The 18889-nt window shown below is 42.9% G+C and overlaps 1 protein-coding gene across 1 annotated transcript in view; it reads left to right on the top strand.

Annotated features, from left to right (window-relative positions):
- Window positions 1-18889, top strand: part of MAN1A2 (mannosidase alpha class 1A member 2) — a 153799-nt gene that overhangs the window by 30957 nt on the left and 103953 nt on the right. The window contains exon 2 of the mRNA XM_054399609.1: window positions 5488-5743. Coding sequence (XP_054255584.1) covers window positions 5488-5743 — 256 coding nt within the window. The remainder of the gene's footprint in view (window positions 1-5487; window positions 5744-18889) is intronic.

The raw sequence follows: 18889 nt of genomic DNA, 5'->3' as shown, positions 1-18889 counted from the left end.
TAATTTTCTGGACAATGAGGGTAGTGTGTATATATCTCCAGTGTCTCTTATGTGTCATTCAATGTTCATTCCCCATAGACCTGGAGAACATGGTGGGGTTGTGATGTGTGTGGATGTTACAAAATTATGTATACTACAAGATTTGAGGAAAAAGCAACTTTTTGAAAAGAGTTTCCAACCACTGGACAGGTTTCCCAGGGAAATGGTTGAATCCCCATCCCTGGAGGTATTTCGAAGACTCAGAGATGTGGTCCTGTGGGACATGGTTTAGCACCAGCCTTAGTAGGGTTAGATAATGGTTGGACTTGATGATCATAAAGGTCTGTTCCAACTGAAATGATTCTACAATTCTTTGATTCTAATCACAGATTATTTGAATAATATTACTTGTTTTAAAGTAGCTGCTGCTGTAGTTTCAGGGTACTTGAACCTCTGTCTTAAGACATCAAGCTGACTAGAAGTAAGCAGCTGGTCTCTGTTAGGTAAGATATGAGAAGATTTACTCAAAATACTTTATGCTATAAAAGTTTTCATTGCGTAGAATCAGGTTGGGGTAGGTATTTGGGTTGGGGAACAGTTTCTCACATTTTGGTATATGTGTTTCTGCTGGGATTCTTTCCAGTTCTACAGTTTTGGATTGATCCTGTCTCAGGTCTTTTTTATGTAACTGAATATTTGAATCTAGTGCTTTCTACATGCATTAAATTCTTGCTGACTCTTTCTTAGAATCACAGAGCCATTAAGGTTGGAAATGACCATCAGGTCCAACCATTATCGAGCTCTACCAAATCCAGTACTAAACGGCGTCCCACAGGACCACGTTTCTGAGTCTTTGAAACGCCTTCAGGGATGGTATGTCCACCACTTGCCTCGGCAGCCTGTTTGAATACTTGACTGCTCTGTCAGTCAAGAGATTTTTCCTAGTATCTAATCTAAACCTCCTCTGGTGCAACTTGAGGCCATTTCCTCTTGTCCTATTACTTGTCGCTAGGCAGAAGACACCAACACCCACCTTGCTGTGACATCCTTTCAGGTTAAGTTGTAGAGATGAAGAAGGTCTCTCCTCATCTTCCTTTTCACCAGACTAAAGAACCCAAATTCCCTCTGCTCCTCTTCACCAGACCTGTTCTCCAGACCCTTCACCAGCTCCATTGCCCTTCTCTAGACCCATTCCATCACCTCAATGTATTTCTTGTAGTTAGGGCCCCAAAGCCGAGCCCAACACTTAAGGTGTGGCCTCACCAATGCTGAATACAGGGTGCCAATCCCTTCTCTGGTTCTGCTGGTCAAATTGTGCCTGATAAAGGCCAGGATGCTATCATCCTTCTTGACCTCCTGGGCACATGGTGGCTCATACTCAGCCAGTTGTCAATCAGTACCCCCAGGTCTTTCTCTGCCACACAGCTTTCCAGCCACTCTACCTCAAGCCTGGAGCACTGTTCTGACCCAGGTGTGGGACCCAGCACTCAGCCTTGTTGAAACTCGTATTATTAGCCTTGGCCCCTTGTTCCAACCTGTCCAGGTCCCTCTGTAGAGCCTTTCTACCCTCCAGCCAAAAGTGTTCATGTGTTACTCAAGGGGAGTTGTTAGCTGTTCACACATTTCTAATCTTTGCCTTAACTTTATTCTGGATTTTCTCTTAGTTTGTGTAGCTTGAGAATTCAGAAGAAATATGAGGTGCATTGGGTTTTTTTCTTCCAGTTGGGGCCATATACTTGTATCTGGTAAAATATGTCTTCAACTAGAACATAGAATATGATATTTCTTGTAGGTCATGCTGCCCATCATTGGTAATTGCATAGAGAATATCCATTTGCAGAAGAAGCTCTTGTACTGTCTCCTGTAAACTCCCCCGAATACCTGATGACCTTTCTCTTCATCTTACTGTTTTCCTATGTTTGTCTCAAAATGTCACTTCGTGAAAGACAAGGAACTGATCATACAGTTAGCACTAGAGTTTCTCATTTCTGTTGAGTCTTTGTGCATTTTCTTCAAATGCTTAGGTATTCTGCTGAGTGACTGAAGGGAGGTAGACTGTGATTCAAACCTCTTTAATAACGTGATTCTAATTGGCTTAAAGTGCTGTAGAGATCAACAGCTTTTGTGTGTTTGTGTGGTGTTTCCTGCAGTATAAACAGACATCAGTTTAAAACTTGTCTTAAAATTTACAGCTGTTCCATGCAGTTTGCATCTAGAAGTTGGTGGAGCTTTTATTATCAATGTTGCATGCAGTATCTGGGATTGAAAATGGAAAGAAAAGATAAAAGCAAAGTCTCCTTGGCACTTGATGGTGCAAACTCATGAAGGTACACAAAGCACAGTGCCAGTGACTCAGTGAGTCTGACTCATCATAACTATTCAAACATCACTGATCTTTTTCACACAGGGGAGTCATGTTTGGGCCCATGCACGTTTAATATACCAAAACCATTTCTATTTATGAATAAAGCACACTTTTAAAGCATCCTCTTCAAATTAGGTTAATGGGGTTAACCTTGAACATCTTTTTCTTAAGGTCTGAGACACATCATTACACTTTTTCTAAAAATTCAGGGGTTTTTCAGTGGTGGTTTCTTTTCAAAAAGAAATGCAGTACCTATTAACAAAATGTTAGTAGATCTATTCAGAATGTAAAGGCAGGCACTTGCCTCTAGGAACTGAGTTCTGAAAATGGGAAATATGCCTCCCAAATACGTTATCCCCACACTTGAAATGCTTTGATTCTTCAATGTTCGCTAACACTTCATATTTCTCATTCTCTGTAAGCCATCTCTTTGGCTCCCGTACAGCATGCTGTCTCGTGGTGAGAACATGACTGTGGGGAATATCTCCTTCTGACAACCTCATTCTGAGTCTTTCTAGCTGCATCTTATGCAGAACCCTCTGTTACCCTTGGAAAAGCTTTCCAGACTAAAGATCTATGGTTTCTAATCTCTCTGCTGATAGAAATGTTTAGCAGCATTTGTTACTGCACAGTACTCACAGTACTCACATTACATTCGGGCAGCAACATTTACATAAATATAGGAAAATTATTTTCCCTCATATATGGGTTGTAGCAGAAGTAAAAGTTATCCTAAGTGGTATTACTTGTGTTTTCTCTCTTTATTCTTTTACTGCTCTGACAGTTCCTTCTTCGCCCCGCAATTGAAAGAGTTGGTTACTGTTCAACTGAGCTTGGATTTGATGGTAAAAGTGACGAGATAACTCTTTCTTTAATTTTTTTTTATTGTTTAGGAGAAATATGGATGTGACAGGGGTCATCTTAAGAAAAGTGGCAAAAGAACTTCACTTTCAATGCCTTTCAATCAGTACATCCATTTAAAATTTATTAATTTATGAGGAGAGGCTGAGAGCCCTGGGGCTTTTTAGAAAAGTCTGAGAAGGGGATTTAATAAATGTTTATAAATATCTGAGGGCTGAGTGTCAAAAGGGAGGGGACAGGCTCTGTGATAGGACAAGGGGTAATGGATACAAAGTGCAGCACAGGAGGTTCCACCTCAATATAAGGAGGAACTTTTTCACTGTGAGAGTCTCAGAGCACTGGAACAGGCTTCCCAGGGAGGTTGTGGAGTCTCCTTCTGTGGAGACTTTCAAGACCCATCTGGATGCATTCTATGCTAGATTCTATGTCCTGCTCTGGCAGGGGGGTCAGACTTGATGATCTTCGAATGTCCCTTCCAACTCCTAACATCCTGTGATCCTACGAAAACATATTGTGTTTCTGGTATTGAAATATCAAAAGGTAATAATGCCACTATAATTTTTAAGTGCAAACTTAATAGCACTTAAGAAAAATGGTAAGAGCTAATAAAACACTCTTCATGTCACATGATGTCAGTTTTACCGAAAGCACTTACGAGACCAGAGAATTGTGGTTGGAAAAGACCTTTACAATCATCACATCCAACCGTTCTCTAATTCTACCAAGTCTGATGCCAAACCATGTCCCTCAGCACCATGTCTCTGCATCCTTGAAACACCTCCAGTGATGGGAATTCGATCATCCCCCTGGGGAGCATCTTCCAGTGTTTGAAAACACCAACCTAAACCTCCCGTGGGACAATTTGAGGCCAGCTCTTGTCCTATCACTTCTTAATGGGGAGAAGAGACCAACATCCACCTCACTACCACCTCCTTTCAGGTAGGTGTAGAGAGTGAGAAGGTCTGCCCTCAGCCTTCTTTTCTCCAGACTAAACAACCCCAGTTCTTGCTCCTCACAAGACCAGTTCTCTGTCCCCTTCACCAGCTTCATTACCCTCCTGGACTCTAGCATCTCACTGTCTTTCTTGTAGTGAAAGCTCTAAAACTGAACCCAGCATTCAAGATGTGGCCTCATCAGTTTTACTAAAACCCTTTTATATTCCCAAAGGGCTTTATAATTGGCTCTGCATTTGCTTTTATACACTGATTGTAGCAATGAGTTCCAAATTCAAGACAAAACATGCCATGGTAGTGTTTGCAGCTCTTGCAGCAAGGAGTGGCTGCAGTTTTTTGAAGTGGTTACTTGTGATGGTTTCAAAGACTGTCTTTAATTTTTCTTCACAAAGTTCAAGCAGAAAAGTGAAAGAATGTAAATAAATCACTATTGGGTGCAAGAAAGCAAAATAATGATTATTCTGAATATTTCCATTGGAGAGATAGAAATGTTTAAGAATTACTACTCAAAACAAGGTCTGGCAGTTGGGCAGCCTTGAAGTCTGTCTTCTCTCAGTCTGCCTGCTTCTTTTCTTCTCTGGCTGGAGATAACACACACCTGCATACTGACCTTGACAAGCTAAGTCTAACAGGGCTTTTGGCTTTCTTGTGGAAAGGCAGGGGGGCGAAGGCCCCTTGGGAAAAAAGCACAGCCCTTCGAGGGGTTCCAGGGGGCTTTGTTGTGTTTTTCTGTTGATTTACATGTTTGTAGATGTTGTGAATAGTGTATTTGTACATACTCATTGCATTTCAGCATAGATTGTAGTTTTGCCTGTAAATACAGCTTCATTTGCTTCCAGACTAAGCTAGCCTGGTTATTGTCAGTGTGGGAGGGGGGTTTCAGCTCTCACACTGTAACATTATGTCAGAATCTTGACAAGTTGTGGACGAAGCATTTATTGTGCAGAAGGAATCAAAGAAGTCTTCTGATTTCATCATTGTTGTTTGTTTTTTTGAACTGAATGATTGCTTGATGTACTTCTGTGCATAGCCTGTATTTGAAGTGTGTGATACAGGGCTTTTCCTCTCTGAATTCTTGGAGAGGCAAGCAAAGGTGCTGAGAGATAATACAGAAAACCCCTATAATACAGCTTTCTACAACAGTGCTGCTGCTGTGTGTGCTGTTCTTCCTTTTTTGGGTTCATGACAAGAATAATGCAGTAAACTTGTCAGTCATTGATATTAATCAGAGTAAACCAATTTGGGATGTGGTGTTTGGTTCAGAGCTGCTGTTTTTTATAAGCAGTGTGTTTTTAGCAATGAAATGCTGACTAGCATTTGTGTCTCTAGAGAAGAAGAGGAACGTCTGAGAAATAAGATCCGAGCAGATCACGAAAAGGCTCTGGAAGAGGCTAAGGAGAAATTGAAGAAATCGCGGGATGAGATTCAAGCTGAGATTCAGACAGAGAAGAACAAAGTCGTGCAAGAGTTGAAAAAGAAAGACAGCAAGCCACTGCCCCCTGTTCCTTTACCAAACCTCATAGGGGTAAACAGCGGAGAACCATCAGACCCGGATATCCGAGAGAAGAGGAACAAAATCAAAGAGGTAATGATGATGGTGATGATGATGTGGGTATACCTGTTCTGCTGTTTGGTAGCAGTTATTTGTTTGGTGTTTAGTTGTTGCTATGATTTATATTAAAAAGAAAAACAAGGCTATAAATCTTATTAATAAACAATGAGCTGAGAGTGCACATTGAGTTTTCACAGAATCAACCAGGTTGGAAAAGACCTCAGAGATCATCAAGTCCAGCTTATTACCCAACACGGCCTGACAGCTAAACCACAGCTCCAAGTGCCACATGCAATCTTCTTTTGAACATCTCCAGGGACGGTGACTCCACCACCTTCCCAGGCAGCACATTCCACTGGCCAATTACTCTTTCTGTGAAGAACTTTCTCCTCACCTCAAGCCTAAACTTCCCCTGGCACAGCTTGAGACTGTGTCCTCTTGTTCTGTTGGTGGTTGCCTGGGAGAAGAGACCAAACCCCTCCTGGCTACAACCTCCCTTCAGGTAGTTGTTGACAGCAATAAGGTTTTCCCTGAGCCTCCTCTTCTCCAGGCTAAGCAACCCCAGCTCCCTCAACCTTTACTCATAGGGCTTGCGCTTGAGACGTTTCACCAGCCTCACTGCCCTTCTCTGGACATGTTCAAGTATCTCAATGTCCTTCTTAAATTGAGGAGCCCAGAATTGGACACATTACTCAAGGTGTGGTCTAACCAGTGTTGAGTATAGGGGCAGAATGACTTCCCTGCTGCTGCTGGCCACAGTATTCTTAATGCAGGCCAGGATGCCATTGGGCACACTGGGCACACTGCTGGCTCATGTTCAGCCTACTGTCAATCAGTACCCCCAGGTCCCTCTCTGTCTGACTGCTCTCCAGCCACTCTGACCCCAGCCTGTAGCTCTGCATGGCGTTGTTGTGGCCAAAGTGCAGCACCCGGCACTTGGATTTGTTGAATGCCATCATGTTGGACTCTGCCCATCTGTCCAGCCTGTCAAGGTCCCTTTGCAGAGCCCTCCTACCCTCTAACAGATCAACATCTGCTCCTAACTTGGTGTCATCTGCAAACTTACTAATGGTGGGCTCTATCTCCTCATCCAGATCTTTAGTAAAGATATTAAGCAGGATAGGGCCCAACACTGTCCCTGGGGGACACCATTAGTGACAGGCTGCCAGCTGGATGTGGCACCATTCACCACCACTCTCTGCGCTCAGCCCTCCAGCCAGTTCTTAACTCAGCACAGAGTGCTGCTGTCTGAGCCACAGGCTGACAGCTTGGCCAGGAGTTTGCTATGGGGGACAGTGTCAAAGGCCTTGCTGACGTCCAGGCAGACTACATCCACAGCCTGCCCCACATCCAGCAGGTGGGTCACCTGGTCATAAAAGGACTTGCCCCTCCGAAATCTATGTTGGCTATCCCTTGGCCATCCTGCTGGTGTGCTGTGATTTCCTACAAGATGATCTGCTCCATAATCTTGCCTGGCACTGAGGTCAGGCTGACAGGCCTGTAGTTTCCAGGTTCCTCCATCTGGCCCTTTGTGTGGATGGGCATCACATTGGCCAACTTCCAGTCATCTGGGACCTCTCCAGTGAGCCAGGACTGGTGGTAAATGATGGACAGTGGCTTGGCCAGCTCATCTGCCAGCTCTCTCAGTACTCTAGGATGGATTCCATCTGTTCCCATGGACATGTGAGGATCCAAGTCGCTGAGCAAGTCTCTAACTGCTTCCTCCTGGATTTCAGGGGACTATACTGCTCCCTGACCTCATCTACCTGTTCAGGAGGCCAGTTATCCTGAAGCCCTCCTGTCTTACTGTGAAAACTGAGGCAAAGAAGGTATTTAGTACCTCTGCCTTTTCCTCGTCTTTAGTTACAATATTCCCTTCCACATCCAATAAAGAGTGGAGGTTCTTCTTGCCCCTCTTTTTAGCATCGATGTATTTATAAAAATGCTTTTTATTGTCCTTCACAGAAGTGGCCAGTTTAAGTTCTAACTGGGCTTTTGCTTTTCTAATTTTACTCCTACATGATCTAACAGAGGCGTTACCTCCACCCCTTTCCAAAGGTGATATACCCTTTTTTTTCCTCCCTTAATTCCTTCAAAAAATGCTTGCCCATCCAGGCTGGTCTCCTTCCCCATCGGCTCATCTTTCAGCACATTGGGACAGCCATTTCCTGTGCCTTCAGGAGTTCCTGTTTAAAGTAGGTCCAACCATCCTGGACTCCTTTGTTCTTAAGGGCTACTTCCCTAGGCTGTTGCTCCTCCTTGTTTCCCTGCATGTTGAAAACTTCACTATTTCATGATCACTGCACCCTAGACAGCCTCCTACCACCACATCCCCCACCAGCCCTTCTCTATTTGAGAACCTGCAGGTCAAGCAGGGCCTCACCCCTGGTAGGCTCACGTAACAGCTGTGCCAAGAAGCTGTCCTCCATACACTCTAGGAACCTTACTGGACTGCCTGCTCGCTGCTGTGTTAAGTTCCCAGCAGATATCTGGCAGGTTAAAGTCCCCCATGAGAACAAGGGCTGGCGATCTTGAGATGACCTCCATCTACCTCTTCATCCTGGTTGGGTGGTCTGTAACAGACTCCAACCAGGATGTCAGTTTTGTTAGCCTTCCTTCTGATTTTAACCCGTAGGCACTTAATATTTCATCCTTCACCTGAAATTCTGTGGCATTGAGAGATTCCCTAATACACAGGGCCACCCCTGCTCCTCTTCTCCCTTGCCTGCCTCACCTAAAGAGCTTGTAACCATCCAGGGCAGAGCTCCAGTAGTGTGACTGATCCCACCACGTTTCTGTAATGGCAACTACATTGTACTTTTCCTGGTGTACCAAGGCCTCCAGTTCCTCTTGTTTGTTACCCGTACTGCAAGTGTACTGGTGTACATGCACTTCAGCTGGGCTGCTGATTTCACCACTGACTCTAGTTTACCACTCTCTGTCTCCTCTCTGGAGAGACTGGTTTCATCACCCACCCCCTTCAAACCTAGTTTAAAGCCCTCTCAATGAGCCTTGCCAACTCTTGCGCCAGAGTCCTTTTGCCCTTTCTAGATAGATTCAGCCCCTCTAGGTCCAGCAGGTCAGGTGCAGAGAAAGTTGCCCCTTGATCACAGAACCCAAAACTCCACTGCTGGCTCCAGCCCTTGAGCCATTTTAATGAACCTCAGTATTATTGTACCTTTTTTTCCTGTTGTTGGGATGTTAATATTTCATTGGATAACTTCAAAATGATTTTAAGGATTTCTTCAGCTTAGGTATATGGGTTCAAAGTGCATTTGTCCTTTAACATATGGAACAGTAACAAGTGCATGTTGAAAGCAGCATCTGACTTTGTCAAGTTCTGTTCAAAGAGTGGAATATGTCAGCATGCCACAAGATATTTTTAAACGTTTAAAAAGAAGGTTGAAAAAGCAAGGGGAAAAATGACCTGCTGCTAAAATTTGCAATGATCACATGCTTTTCAAAATAAGTTTTAAGTGAGCCTAAAAAAATTGAGTTAATTATAAGTAGATTGATTTATTTACCTGTAAAACATTCAAACTAAGATGTTGGCTAAGGTGTTTGGTTCTGTGGTGCAGCTTATACTATAGGAACTATTATTATTGGTCTTGTTGCCACTCCTGGTTGGCTGTGAGACTCATTGCCATCTTTTACCCTGGCAATGCCAGTTTCCTATTACTATCAGTAGGCATTTTTCTGAGTCTGCACTTCTAACTAGCTTGGCAGGAATGTTGTACACCTTCTTTTTCTCTCCTGCAATCTGAGTATCATAGAATCATAGAATCAACCAGGTTGGAAGAGACCTCCAAGATCATCCAGTCCAACTGATCACCCAGCCCTAAGCAATCAAGTAGACTATGGCACTAAGTGCCTCATCCAGTCTCCTCCTGAACGTCTCCAGTGATGGCGACTCCACCACCTCCCTGGGCAGCCCATTCCAATGGGCAATCACCCTCTCTGTGAAGAACTTCCTCCTAATATTCAGCCTATACCTCCCCTGGCACAACTTGAGACTGTGTCCTCTTGTTCTGGTGCTGGTTGCCTGGGAGAAGAGACCAAACCCCACCTGCCTACAACCTCCCTTCAGGTAGTTGTAGACAGCAATGAGGTCACCCCTGAGCCTCCTCTTCTCCAGGCTAAACAACCCCAGCTCCCTCAGCCTCTCCTCATAGGGCTTGTGTTCCAGACCCCTCACCAGCTTTGTTGCCCTTCTCTGGACACGTTCCAGTACCTCAACATCTCTCTTGAATTGAGGAGCCCAGAACTGGACACAGTACTCAAGGTGTGGCCTGACCAGATCTGAGTACAGGGGAAGAATAACCTCCCTTGACCTGCTGGCCACACTACACCTGATACAGGCCAGGATGCCATTGGCCTTCCTGGCCACCTGGGCACACTGCTGGCTCATGTTCAGCCTCAAAATCAGGTTAGGAAGCAGGAATGGTTCAGGCTGGAGATATACAAGCACAGTAGACAAGCACAGGCTATGTAATTAAAGACCATGCAGGATCACAGAACTTAGCAGTTACATCAGCTAAATCTTTGAAATGTTAATCTGTATTTAATGAACTCATAAAACCAGACAAAAATAAGCGAGTCACACACATGTCCTCATAACAGGAAGGAGTTGCAGCTGTAGGATGTGCCATGCTGCAGGTAGATCACCTGTTGGATGTTTGCTTGGAATATTAGTGATGACTAGATGAAATCCACTCTTGTCATATAATGAACAACTGCTTATGATACATGTGTGATACAGCATAGAGATATATCTCTCTTTAAATCTCTCAAGTAGTAAATCCTTCCCTGGAAGTTGTGCCTATACTCTTAGTAACTGCTGTGGAAGCACTTCTGATGGAGAAGTTGTGTGTGTGTAATACTGGGCTCCCTAGGCCCTGCCTGGTTAGGGCTGTTACCCAGAGGACAGCACGGAACTGTAGATTTCAGAGGGCTCCTACTCTGCTCTTCAAAACTGTATCTTCAAACATTTCAGTGAGAATATGCAGAGCATCTTGCTTTTCAGAATGTCTTCTGTAGGGTTAAGACAAATGGTATGGTTATGCAGTGATCAATATTTATTAATTTTAACTAAACATTTCTGTATTTGAATGCCTTTCAGTTTGCCACTGATTAATTTAATGGGTAGGATAACACTGAGTTAACCAAGTAATGTGAAAGCACCGAGCACATGTAACAATAGAGAGCTAGCTGGAAGAAGTAAGTTACGTAGATCAAGCCTGGAATTAGTAGGAGGGATCTCACTAACGCTTAGAAAATATCTGAAGGGCAGATGTCAGGAGGATGGAGCCAGACTCCTCTCAGTGGTGTCCAGTGATAGGATGGCAGTGGGCACAAACTGGAACATAGGCGGTTCCATGTAAACGGAAGGACAAACTTCACTTTGTGGTACCGCCTCAAGCAGCTCCCTGTCCCTTTTGAACCAGGAAGTCCAGAACTGAAAACAGTACTCCAGATGATGTCTCACCAGAGCAGAGTAGAGGGGAAGAGAACATCCCTTGACCTGCTGGCCACACTTTTCCTCACACATCCCAGAATACCATTGTCTTCCTTGGCCACAAGAGTGCATTGCTGTCTTGTGGTCATCCTGTTTTCCACCAGGACTCCCAGGTCTGTTTTCTGCAGAGCTACTTTAAACTGAGTGGTCTTCAGTAGTGTGACCATTGTTCTGAACAATCCAGGATTGTAGCTGAAATTTCTGACTGACTTTTGTAAATTGCTTTAATTCAGTCAATCTCATTAGTACTGTAGGTACCAGGTGATCTTCAGAAGGGTTGTTTGTTTGGGCTTTGTTTTGTTTTTGTTTTTTTTTTTTACTGCAGGACAATGGATTATTTCCTCTTTAGCTAGATGCACGAGGGTGTAGAATACAGGAATGGAAGGTCAGCTAGCGAGAGGGGATGGAGAAATGTTAATGCTGAAAGAGCCCATTGTTGTTACAATTTAGTTTTTGAGTGGCATCAGTGTCAAATGCATGCTATTTTACCTGAAACCGTTTTTTTGACAGCATCAGATGAATCATGGGAGACTGCAATTCCAGAGACACACAGCCCATTTTCAAAAATGTTATTATCACCACCAAGGTCTTTTCTCACTGTTTTTTGTAACCAGTGCAGAGTAATACAAAGAGTCTTTTTTTAATGAGTTTTGTTTCCTGGAGAGGTTAAATTTTACCAAGGAAAATAAAGAAAAAATTTAATTGTTTTTATTCAGGGTTCAGGTTTTGGTGTTTTTGTTCATTTCAGCCTAAGATTTCACAGTATTATCTTATTGCCAGCATTCATTTCAGATACTTGTTAAAATAGCATATTTCCCAAATAATGCTGTGAATCCCATGCAGGATATTCTATGTGTGCCTTGTGCTAAATGTTGAAATGTTTGGTTTGAGGTCTTAGATTGTTAGAGTGGCCAGGTATTTGTTCTAGTAAGTGTTGAATTTATGGATGTATATATTTTACACACCAATCAGTGTAAGTACTGGCTGCAGAGCTCTGGAGACAGTTGTCCGGAACCTGGGGCCCTAGTTTAGTGCTCTACTTGATCCTGCCAGTAAGGAGGAAGGGTGTGAGGAGGAGAGGGCACCAGCAATGCACCTCAGCTTGTGGAGGTGGTGTTGGCAACAGAGCTTTGGGTTCTACAACTGTAGGGCCTGTTTTCAGGGTATCTCTGGGGAGGTGGGATCCATTTCACTAAGTAGGATGGAAGCATCTTTGCCAGCAGCATAGATGACCTCATAAGGAGGGCTTTGAACTAGGAATCATAGAATCATACAATTGTTTTGGTTGAAAAAGACCTTTAAGATCATTGAGTTCAACTGTTATCCAACTCTACCAAGTCTGGTGCTAAGCCATGTCCATTAGCACCACATCTCTGCCTTTTTGAAACACCTCCAGGGATGAGGGATTCAGCCATCTCTCTGGGGAGCCTGTTCCAGTGTTTGAGAACCCCTTCACTGCAGAAGTTTCTTCTGATATCCAACTTAAACCTCTCCTGGCACAATTCGAAACCATTTCCTGTTGTCATATCGCTTGTTGCTAAGAAGTGGAGACCAATACCCAGCTCACAGCAGTGTTGGGGGAAGGAGCGATGAACTAGCAGTCTCACAAGGGAGTGGCTGACAGGCTGGATGAGCAGAAGGTCTGCAATGATGTGATAGAAAAGGATCACAAAATCAACAAGTGAAAGCTTAAGCAGGATCACCTCTAGGATTTGCATATAAACAAGGAAGTGCCTACAAGGCACCATTATGAAGAATTCCCCAAACCATTTTTTGGTCAATTGGCATGCCAAGGTATCTGTGAAGCGCACATGCCACAATACCTGCAGCATGGGGAATAAACATAATGGGTCAGATCTGTGTGTGGTTTCAGGGCTGCAGAGGTGTTGACGTGGATGGAGGTGTTGTGTGATAACTTGCTTGACTCTGGAGTGTTGCAGTGGAGGGAAAAAGACCCTTTAGGCAAGGAAAACAAGGAGGTGAAGTTGCCTTTTATGTGAGAGAGAAGCTGGAGTGCCTGGAGATAGGTGATGAACCAACTGGGAACTTAGCAGGGTAGGTTAAAGAGCAGACTGGTATGGGTGACATTGTAGTGTGTGTCTGCTATAAGCTGCATGACCAGGAATATCTCCCTACTTTGAGATATTCAGAAGCTGTCTGGACATAGATCTGGGCAGCCTGCTCCAGATTACTGTGTTTGAACATAGTGGGCTGGACCAGCTGACCTCCAGAAGTTGCTTCCAACCTCAACCATTCTGATAGGATGATGTTTGTTGAAGCTTGTCAGATGCAAGAAGGCTTCTCCAGAACATTGCACAAGTAACTTCTCCAGAAATTGTACTTAGTAAACTTAAGAGCTGGAATAGCTTTTATATTCTAAGTCTCAAAGATAGAACAGAAAATCTAAGTTGTCTGGGGCCTTTGTTCTACTACTTGTTCTGTATTTGTTGTGATGTGCAGTCACGTAATTTGGCAATGTTAGTTGTACACAGACTTTTTAAAATTCAATGTTAAGGAGTGATAGTACTCACAAAAGTTAGGAGTTGTGAAGTGACTGAAGCTGCTGGCTGTAGCAGGCTTGCTTCTCATGCAGTTTAAAAGCTGTTATATTTAATGAGATGGGCTGGCAAGGAGGCCTCTTCTTACTTTGCTAAGCTGCTTTCAAACACACCAAGATTTTGGTCCTGTTCCTGCTTGTCATGGCTTTCTGCTAAAAGTAAGAAGTGGAGGAAGATGTTTAAGCAAAAGTTGTTGTGAAATGGGCATCCAGGGAGCGTGGGAGCCATAGTTAAAGGTCACTTGCTACAGTTCAAGTTGCACCAGAGGAGGTTTAGATTGGATGTTAGGAAAAATGTCTTTACTGAAAGAGTGGTTAGGCCTTGGAACAGGCTGCTCATGGAGGTGGAGTCACCATCCCTGGAGGTGTTAAAAAGCAGGTAGATGTGGCATTTTGGGGCATGGTTTAGTGGGCATGGTGGTGTTGGGTTGATGCCTTTCCTACCTTAATGATCCTATGAATTGACACCTGCAGAATGAGTTGCTGTTAAGTTTGGATGCTTTGCATGAGTGAGGATTAAGATCCCAGCTGGGAATCTGGAAACATTCTGACTTGAGTTCTTTTGTCAGTGAACTTGTGGCCTTTGGCAAAACGTTCAGTGTATCCTCTTTTAAAATGTGACTTGTAATATGTTGCCTCTTAGAAGGGTAAGTAGGAAGATAAATAATTTATAGCGGAGGCAGTTTTGGAAATACTTACAGAAATGTGCCAAGAAGAGAAGTGATTAAAATGTATTTTCATCATGGCCTCTGGATGCTGCTGAAGAGGCTGCTAATAATAAACCAGCCTGTTACATCCCAACATAAGCACTAAAACTAATGGCTTCCTATAGATTTTTGACCTACATCCTCTTATACCACCCTCTGCTCCTCAGGCACATGTTGCTGTGAATGCCCTCTTCCTGCTGGACTGCAAGAATTACAGTGTGCTCTGTGCCTGGTTTAGAGCTACCTGCATGATAAATGCTGGTCCTCTGAATGAATAAAGGATTGGATTATAACTGCCTCTCAGCTGGGGTACCAATTTGTGTCTGTCTACTTTATCTTGCCACAGATATTTTTTTTTCTTGCTTCCTGCTTCTCAACCCCCCTGATCTCCCCCCTCCCCCCCAAAAAATGTGGAGGTCCTAAGTACCTGGTTCCTCCAAATCTGTACAGTTGTGTTTGAAATGAGACCATGGATTCAAAGGCTACTGCAAATGTTATGTTATGTGGCAAATGGCAGATGTACAGACAGGAAGATTACATAACCTCTGAAGAAATCAGGTTAAAAATAGTGAGTGTCCTTTTACCTGAGTTCCATTCTGTGTGGTTATCGAGAAAAGAGCTGTGCAGAAGAAAGAAATACTTAATCATGTAGAGCTCTTTTCATGCTGCAAACTCCTCTTTTCATAGCTACTATTCATACAATTTCCACTGCTAATCTCATTTCTTTTTTGTAATTGCAGTGTTTCTATTCTAGCCAAATAGGCTGCCTTCTATGACTGGGGACCCTTTATATTTTTCAGCATCTGAAACCAATTTAGAGCAATTTCATTACTGCTCTAATTGTTTTCTTTTTGTTTTCTTCATCAAACTTACTTGGACTTCTGGTTGGTTAGGACATCAGTTTTCAGTAATACATGTCTGTTGTCTTAAGACCTTTGCATTTCATTTTGTAGCCTAGTTGCTGGCTTTGATCCTCCCCAAAATGAAGCACCCTAAGTGCTTAAAGGTAACACTCCCTGCAGTGTGCATGTGCTTGTATAGAATATGCACCCACAGCTATTCTGTATAGAATTATGGAATTGTTTTGGTTGGAAAAGACCGTGAAGATCATCAAGTCCAACTGTTATTTATCTCCACCAAGTCTGGTGCTAGTCTCCCTCAATACCTGGATATCAGTGCAAAGAAAAGATATTCTTTAATTTAAACTCCCAAAAAGCATTCTCTGAAGACAGTAGGAAAGTGGTTATTAATCTTTAATCTCCCAGTTGGGCAGTAATCTTGTCTAGCAAGTCCTTGGTTAATTTTGAAGCAGAATTTGAAGGTGGCATTTACATCAGGCTCTTGAAATCATACCTTTAACCAATTGCTTTGAAAGCAAAACCTGTTTGCTCTCTGTTTGGTGTGTTCCTGATGGAATTGCAAGAAGAGGATAGGTTTCTCATTTCCAGGCACAACCAGTGAATACTGCAGTTTGCCATTATATTGTTTCTTTTCCATATTTCTCGGGACTCTTACTTTCTTTTTGATAGGTGCCTGCCCTTTTCTGAAAAGTGGATTTTCAACTAATCTGTGATGTGAAGTATTGTTTCTAACATGCTGCTGTATTGACAGAACCCTCTTACAAGTAAAAGTCTTTTCGATCACTTCAAACTCCTTTTACTGTTACAATCGTGATTTTCTCAAAAGATGTCATTGCCATTCTATCATTGGACATGCCCTGCTTCTTTCTATTCTCTCTCTTGCAGCAGAATCCAAATTCATTGTTTTTGTAGAATTACCAAGCTGTACATACAACAGGATCTTTCTGGCTATTATGTATGGTGCATCCCATAATAAACATTTTCAAGATTGGCATTCAAAGCACCTATCACCTATGAATGATTGTGCTTTCAAAAGCAAAATCTGGCATTGACAGTGTCAATGAACTCCATCGCTAAAACCATTTGTGCTCTAGGAGATGGATTGCAAGATCTTCATATGATACACCATCAGCACTGACTTTGTCTAACTGCTCTCAGGTATGGAAATGCCACCTATGGAAATCTACTCCTTCTGTTTTTCACAATTATCCATACTTAGAACAGCTTGTTATTTTCAGACTACTGAGCTTGAGAAGCCTCTGTCATGGGCTCTTTAGGGGTTGGATTTTTTTTTTTTTGGTGTGTGTTTTTTGTTTGTTGTTTGCTTTATTTGTTTTTGGGGGTTTTTTCAAGTGTTTTTACCTCTCTATTATCACTGGTGATGATGTTCTAGTCAGTGCCTGAGATGTGCCTCTCCTCTAAAAGCCAAGGATTTTTTGAAGAAAAACCTGTGTGTACCTGCAAGCTATTCTTCATCTGTTCCAACTTTCACTATGCTGTCTGGTATAACCGTAGAGAGAATTTGAGATCAAGAGTTCATATTGCTTGTAATCCCTGATCCAAAGTGGCATCCTGTGTTAAATTTCTAGCTGGCAGAGACATCTATCTTCTCCTGTCTCTCAATAGCTATATGCACTACTGTTCTCATTTATCTTAGGATAGTTTTTTTTCTTTACATATAACAACATCTTATGTTGTGATGCATGCTGTTTTAGCCCTTTGTAGTTCCCATAATTTTCTTGGATTTTGTCAGGGCTAAATAGTCTATAGCAAAATCTGTACCTTCTCCCTAGAAGCACAGCACACTGGGACAGTGAAATCTTCCACAATTAGCATTCTACCATGAGGAAACAAGTGGTGGTTGTTCTTTTGGATTGAGCTAGTTTTGATCTGTGATGGTGTTTGCTTATGCTTCAAGAGTTTTACAAAGCTGAAATGTTTATGGTCATTTGATTTTGCTTCATTAAAAAATTATTTTGTCTCACTTGCTCAGTTTCCCTTATGTGGAAACAAGTTGTTTAGATCTGGTACATGATGGCCACCTTGTTTGGCATCCATCTGTTGCCAAACTCACATAGGGCTCGCTGATCAATAATTCTTTAGTTTCCTTCTCTGGTGCCTTCCAAGGCTATAGGTCTGTCTAGGACTTAGAAATGGACTGGCAAGATGTGAGTTACAGCAGGATGCTTCAATAGAGGCCGTGACTGTCCCATTCTGACTGGAGAAAGCCTTAAGACCACCATGATTGCATTAAGGCTTCAGTAGCCAAATCTGATCTCTTAACTGATCCTGCATTGAGCAGGAGGTTGAGGTTCCTTCTTGCCTGAATGGTGCTGTGATTCTTGGTTCTATGATCTTAAATTAATGAATAATTTGTGTATTAATGGTTGTAGGTTCATTGTTTGTAGGTTCATATCCTGTGACCATCAGGATGATGGAGGTGATTCTCCCCCTCTACTCTTTTTCTCATGAGACCCTACCTGGAGTACTGCATCCAGTTCTGGTGCTCCCAGCATAAGAAAGACATTGAACTGCTGAAGTGGGTCCTGGGCAGGGTCACAAAACTGATCAGAAGGCTGGAGAACCTCCCCTGTGGGGACAGGCTGAGAAAGATCAGGCTGTTCAGCCTGGAGAAAAGAAGGCTCCAGGGAGACATTAGAGCAGCCTTCCAGTACCTGAAGGGGGCCTACAAGAAAGCTGGGAAGGGACTTTTACAAGGGCTTGTTGTGATAGGATGAGAAGGAATGGATTGAAGCTTGAGGAGGACAGATTTAGAATAAATATTAGAAACAAATTCTAAAGAAATTCTCTACAGTGAGGAACAGTTTGCCCAGGAAGGTTATGGGTGCCTTCTGTCTGGAGGTGTTCAAGGCCAGATTGGATGAGGACTTGAGCAATGTGGTCTAGTGGAAGGTGTCCTTGCCCAGGGCAGCAGGGTTCATCTTTGAGGTCCCTTCCAACCCAAACCATTCTACGAATCTATGACTTCTGGATTACCTTAGTAAGAGATCTCAGAGGAATTTTCATATTGCCTGTGACCAGGCTTTTATTATGTCTGTCATGTTGTAATTTTCTTACCTGTCAAGTGACTTTACCTGAGTCATCTTGAGGTCCTAATAGCTATTAATTTATCAGTTTGAGATAGTACTTAGTAAACACTAAGGAATTCATGAATGCCAATGAAATGGCTTTTCTCTCATTTTTCTAGTATAATATTTGCATCCTCTTTTTCTTACAGATTTATGCCACTAAAAGAAGCAATGCAGTATTACTGTCTAATCAGGTGTTGGACTGTTTGATCAGCTGTGAGCTGGCTTTGAATGCCAAGCAGTAGGAGTGGGGCTTCTTGAGGGGGACATCTGTGCCTAAGTTCATGTCAGTTGAACTTAGGAGTTCTCCCCAGCTTCTGGGCCTGTGTGTATACCTTGGCCGTGTTTCAGATTTGTTGTATGGGCATGAGTCAACTGAGCCATGGGAAATTTGGAGGGACTTAGTTTGAAGGAATTACAACTGTGTAGATTGGATGGGAATCTCTTGATG

Source organism: Indicator indicator, chromosome 1, assembly GCF_027791375.1.
Source record: "Indicator indicator isolate 239-I01 chromosome 1, UM_Iind_1.1, whole genome shotgun sequence".
Taxonomy (NCBI): Eukaryota; Metazoa; Chordata; class Aves; order Piciformes; family Indicatoridae; genus Indicator; species Indicator indicator.
The sequence above is the reverse complement of the archived record's forward strand: the minus strand, read 5'-3'. Positions and strand labels throughout refer to the sequence as shown.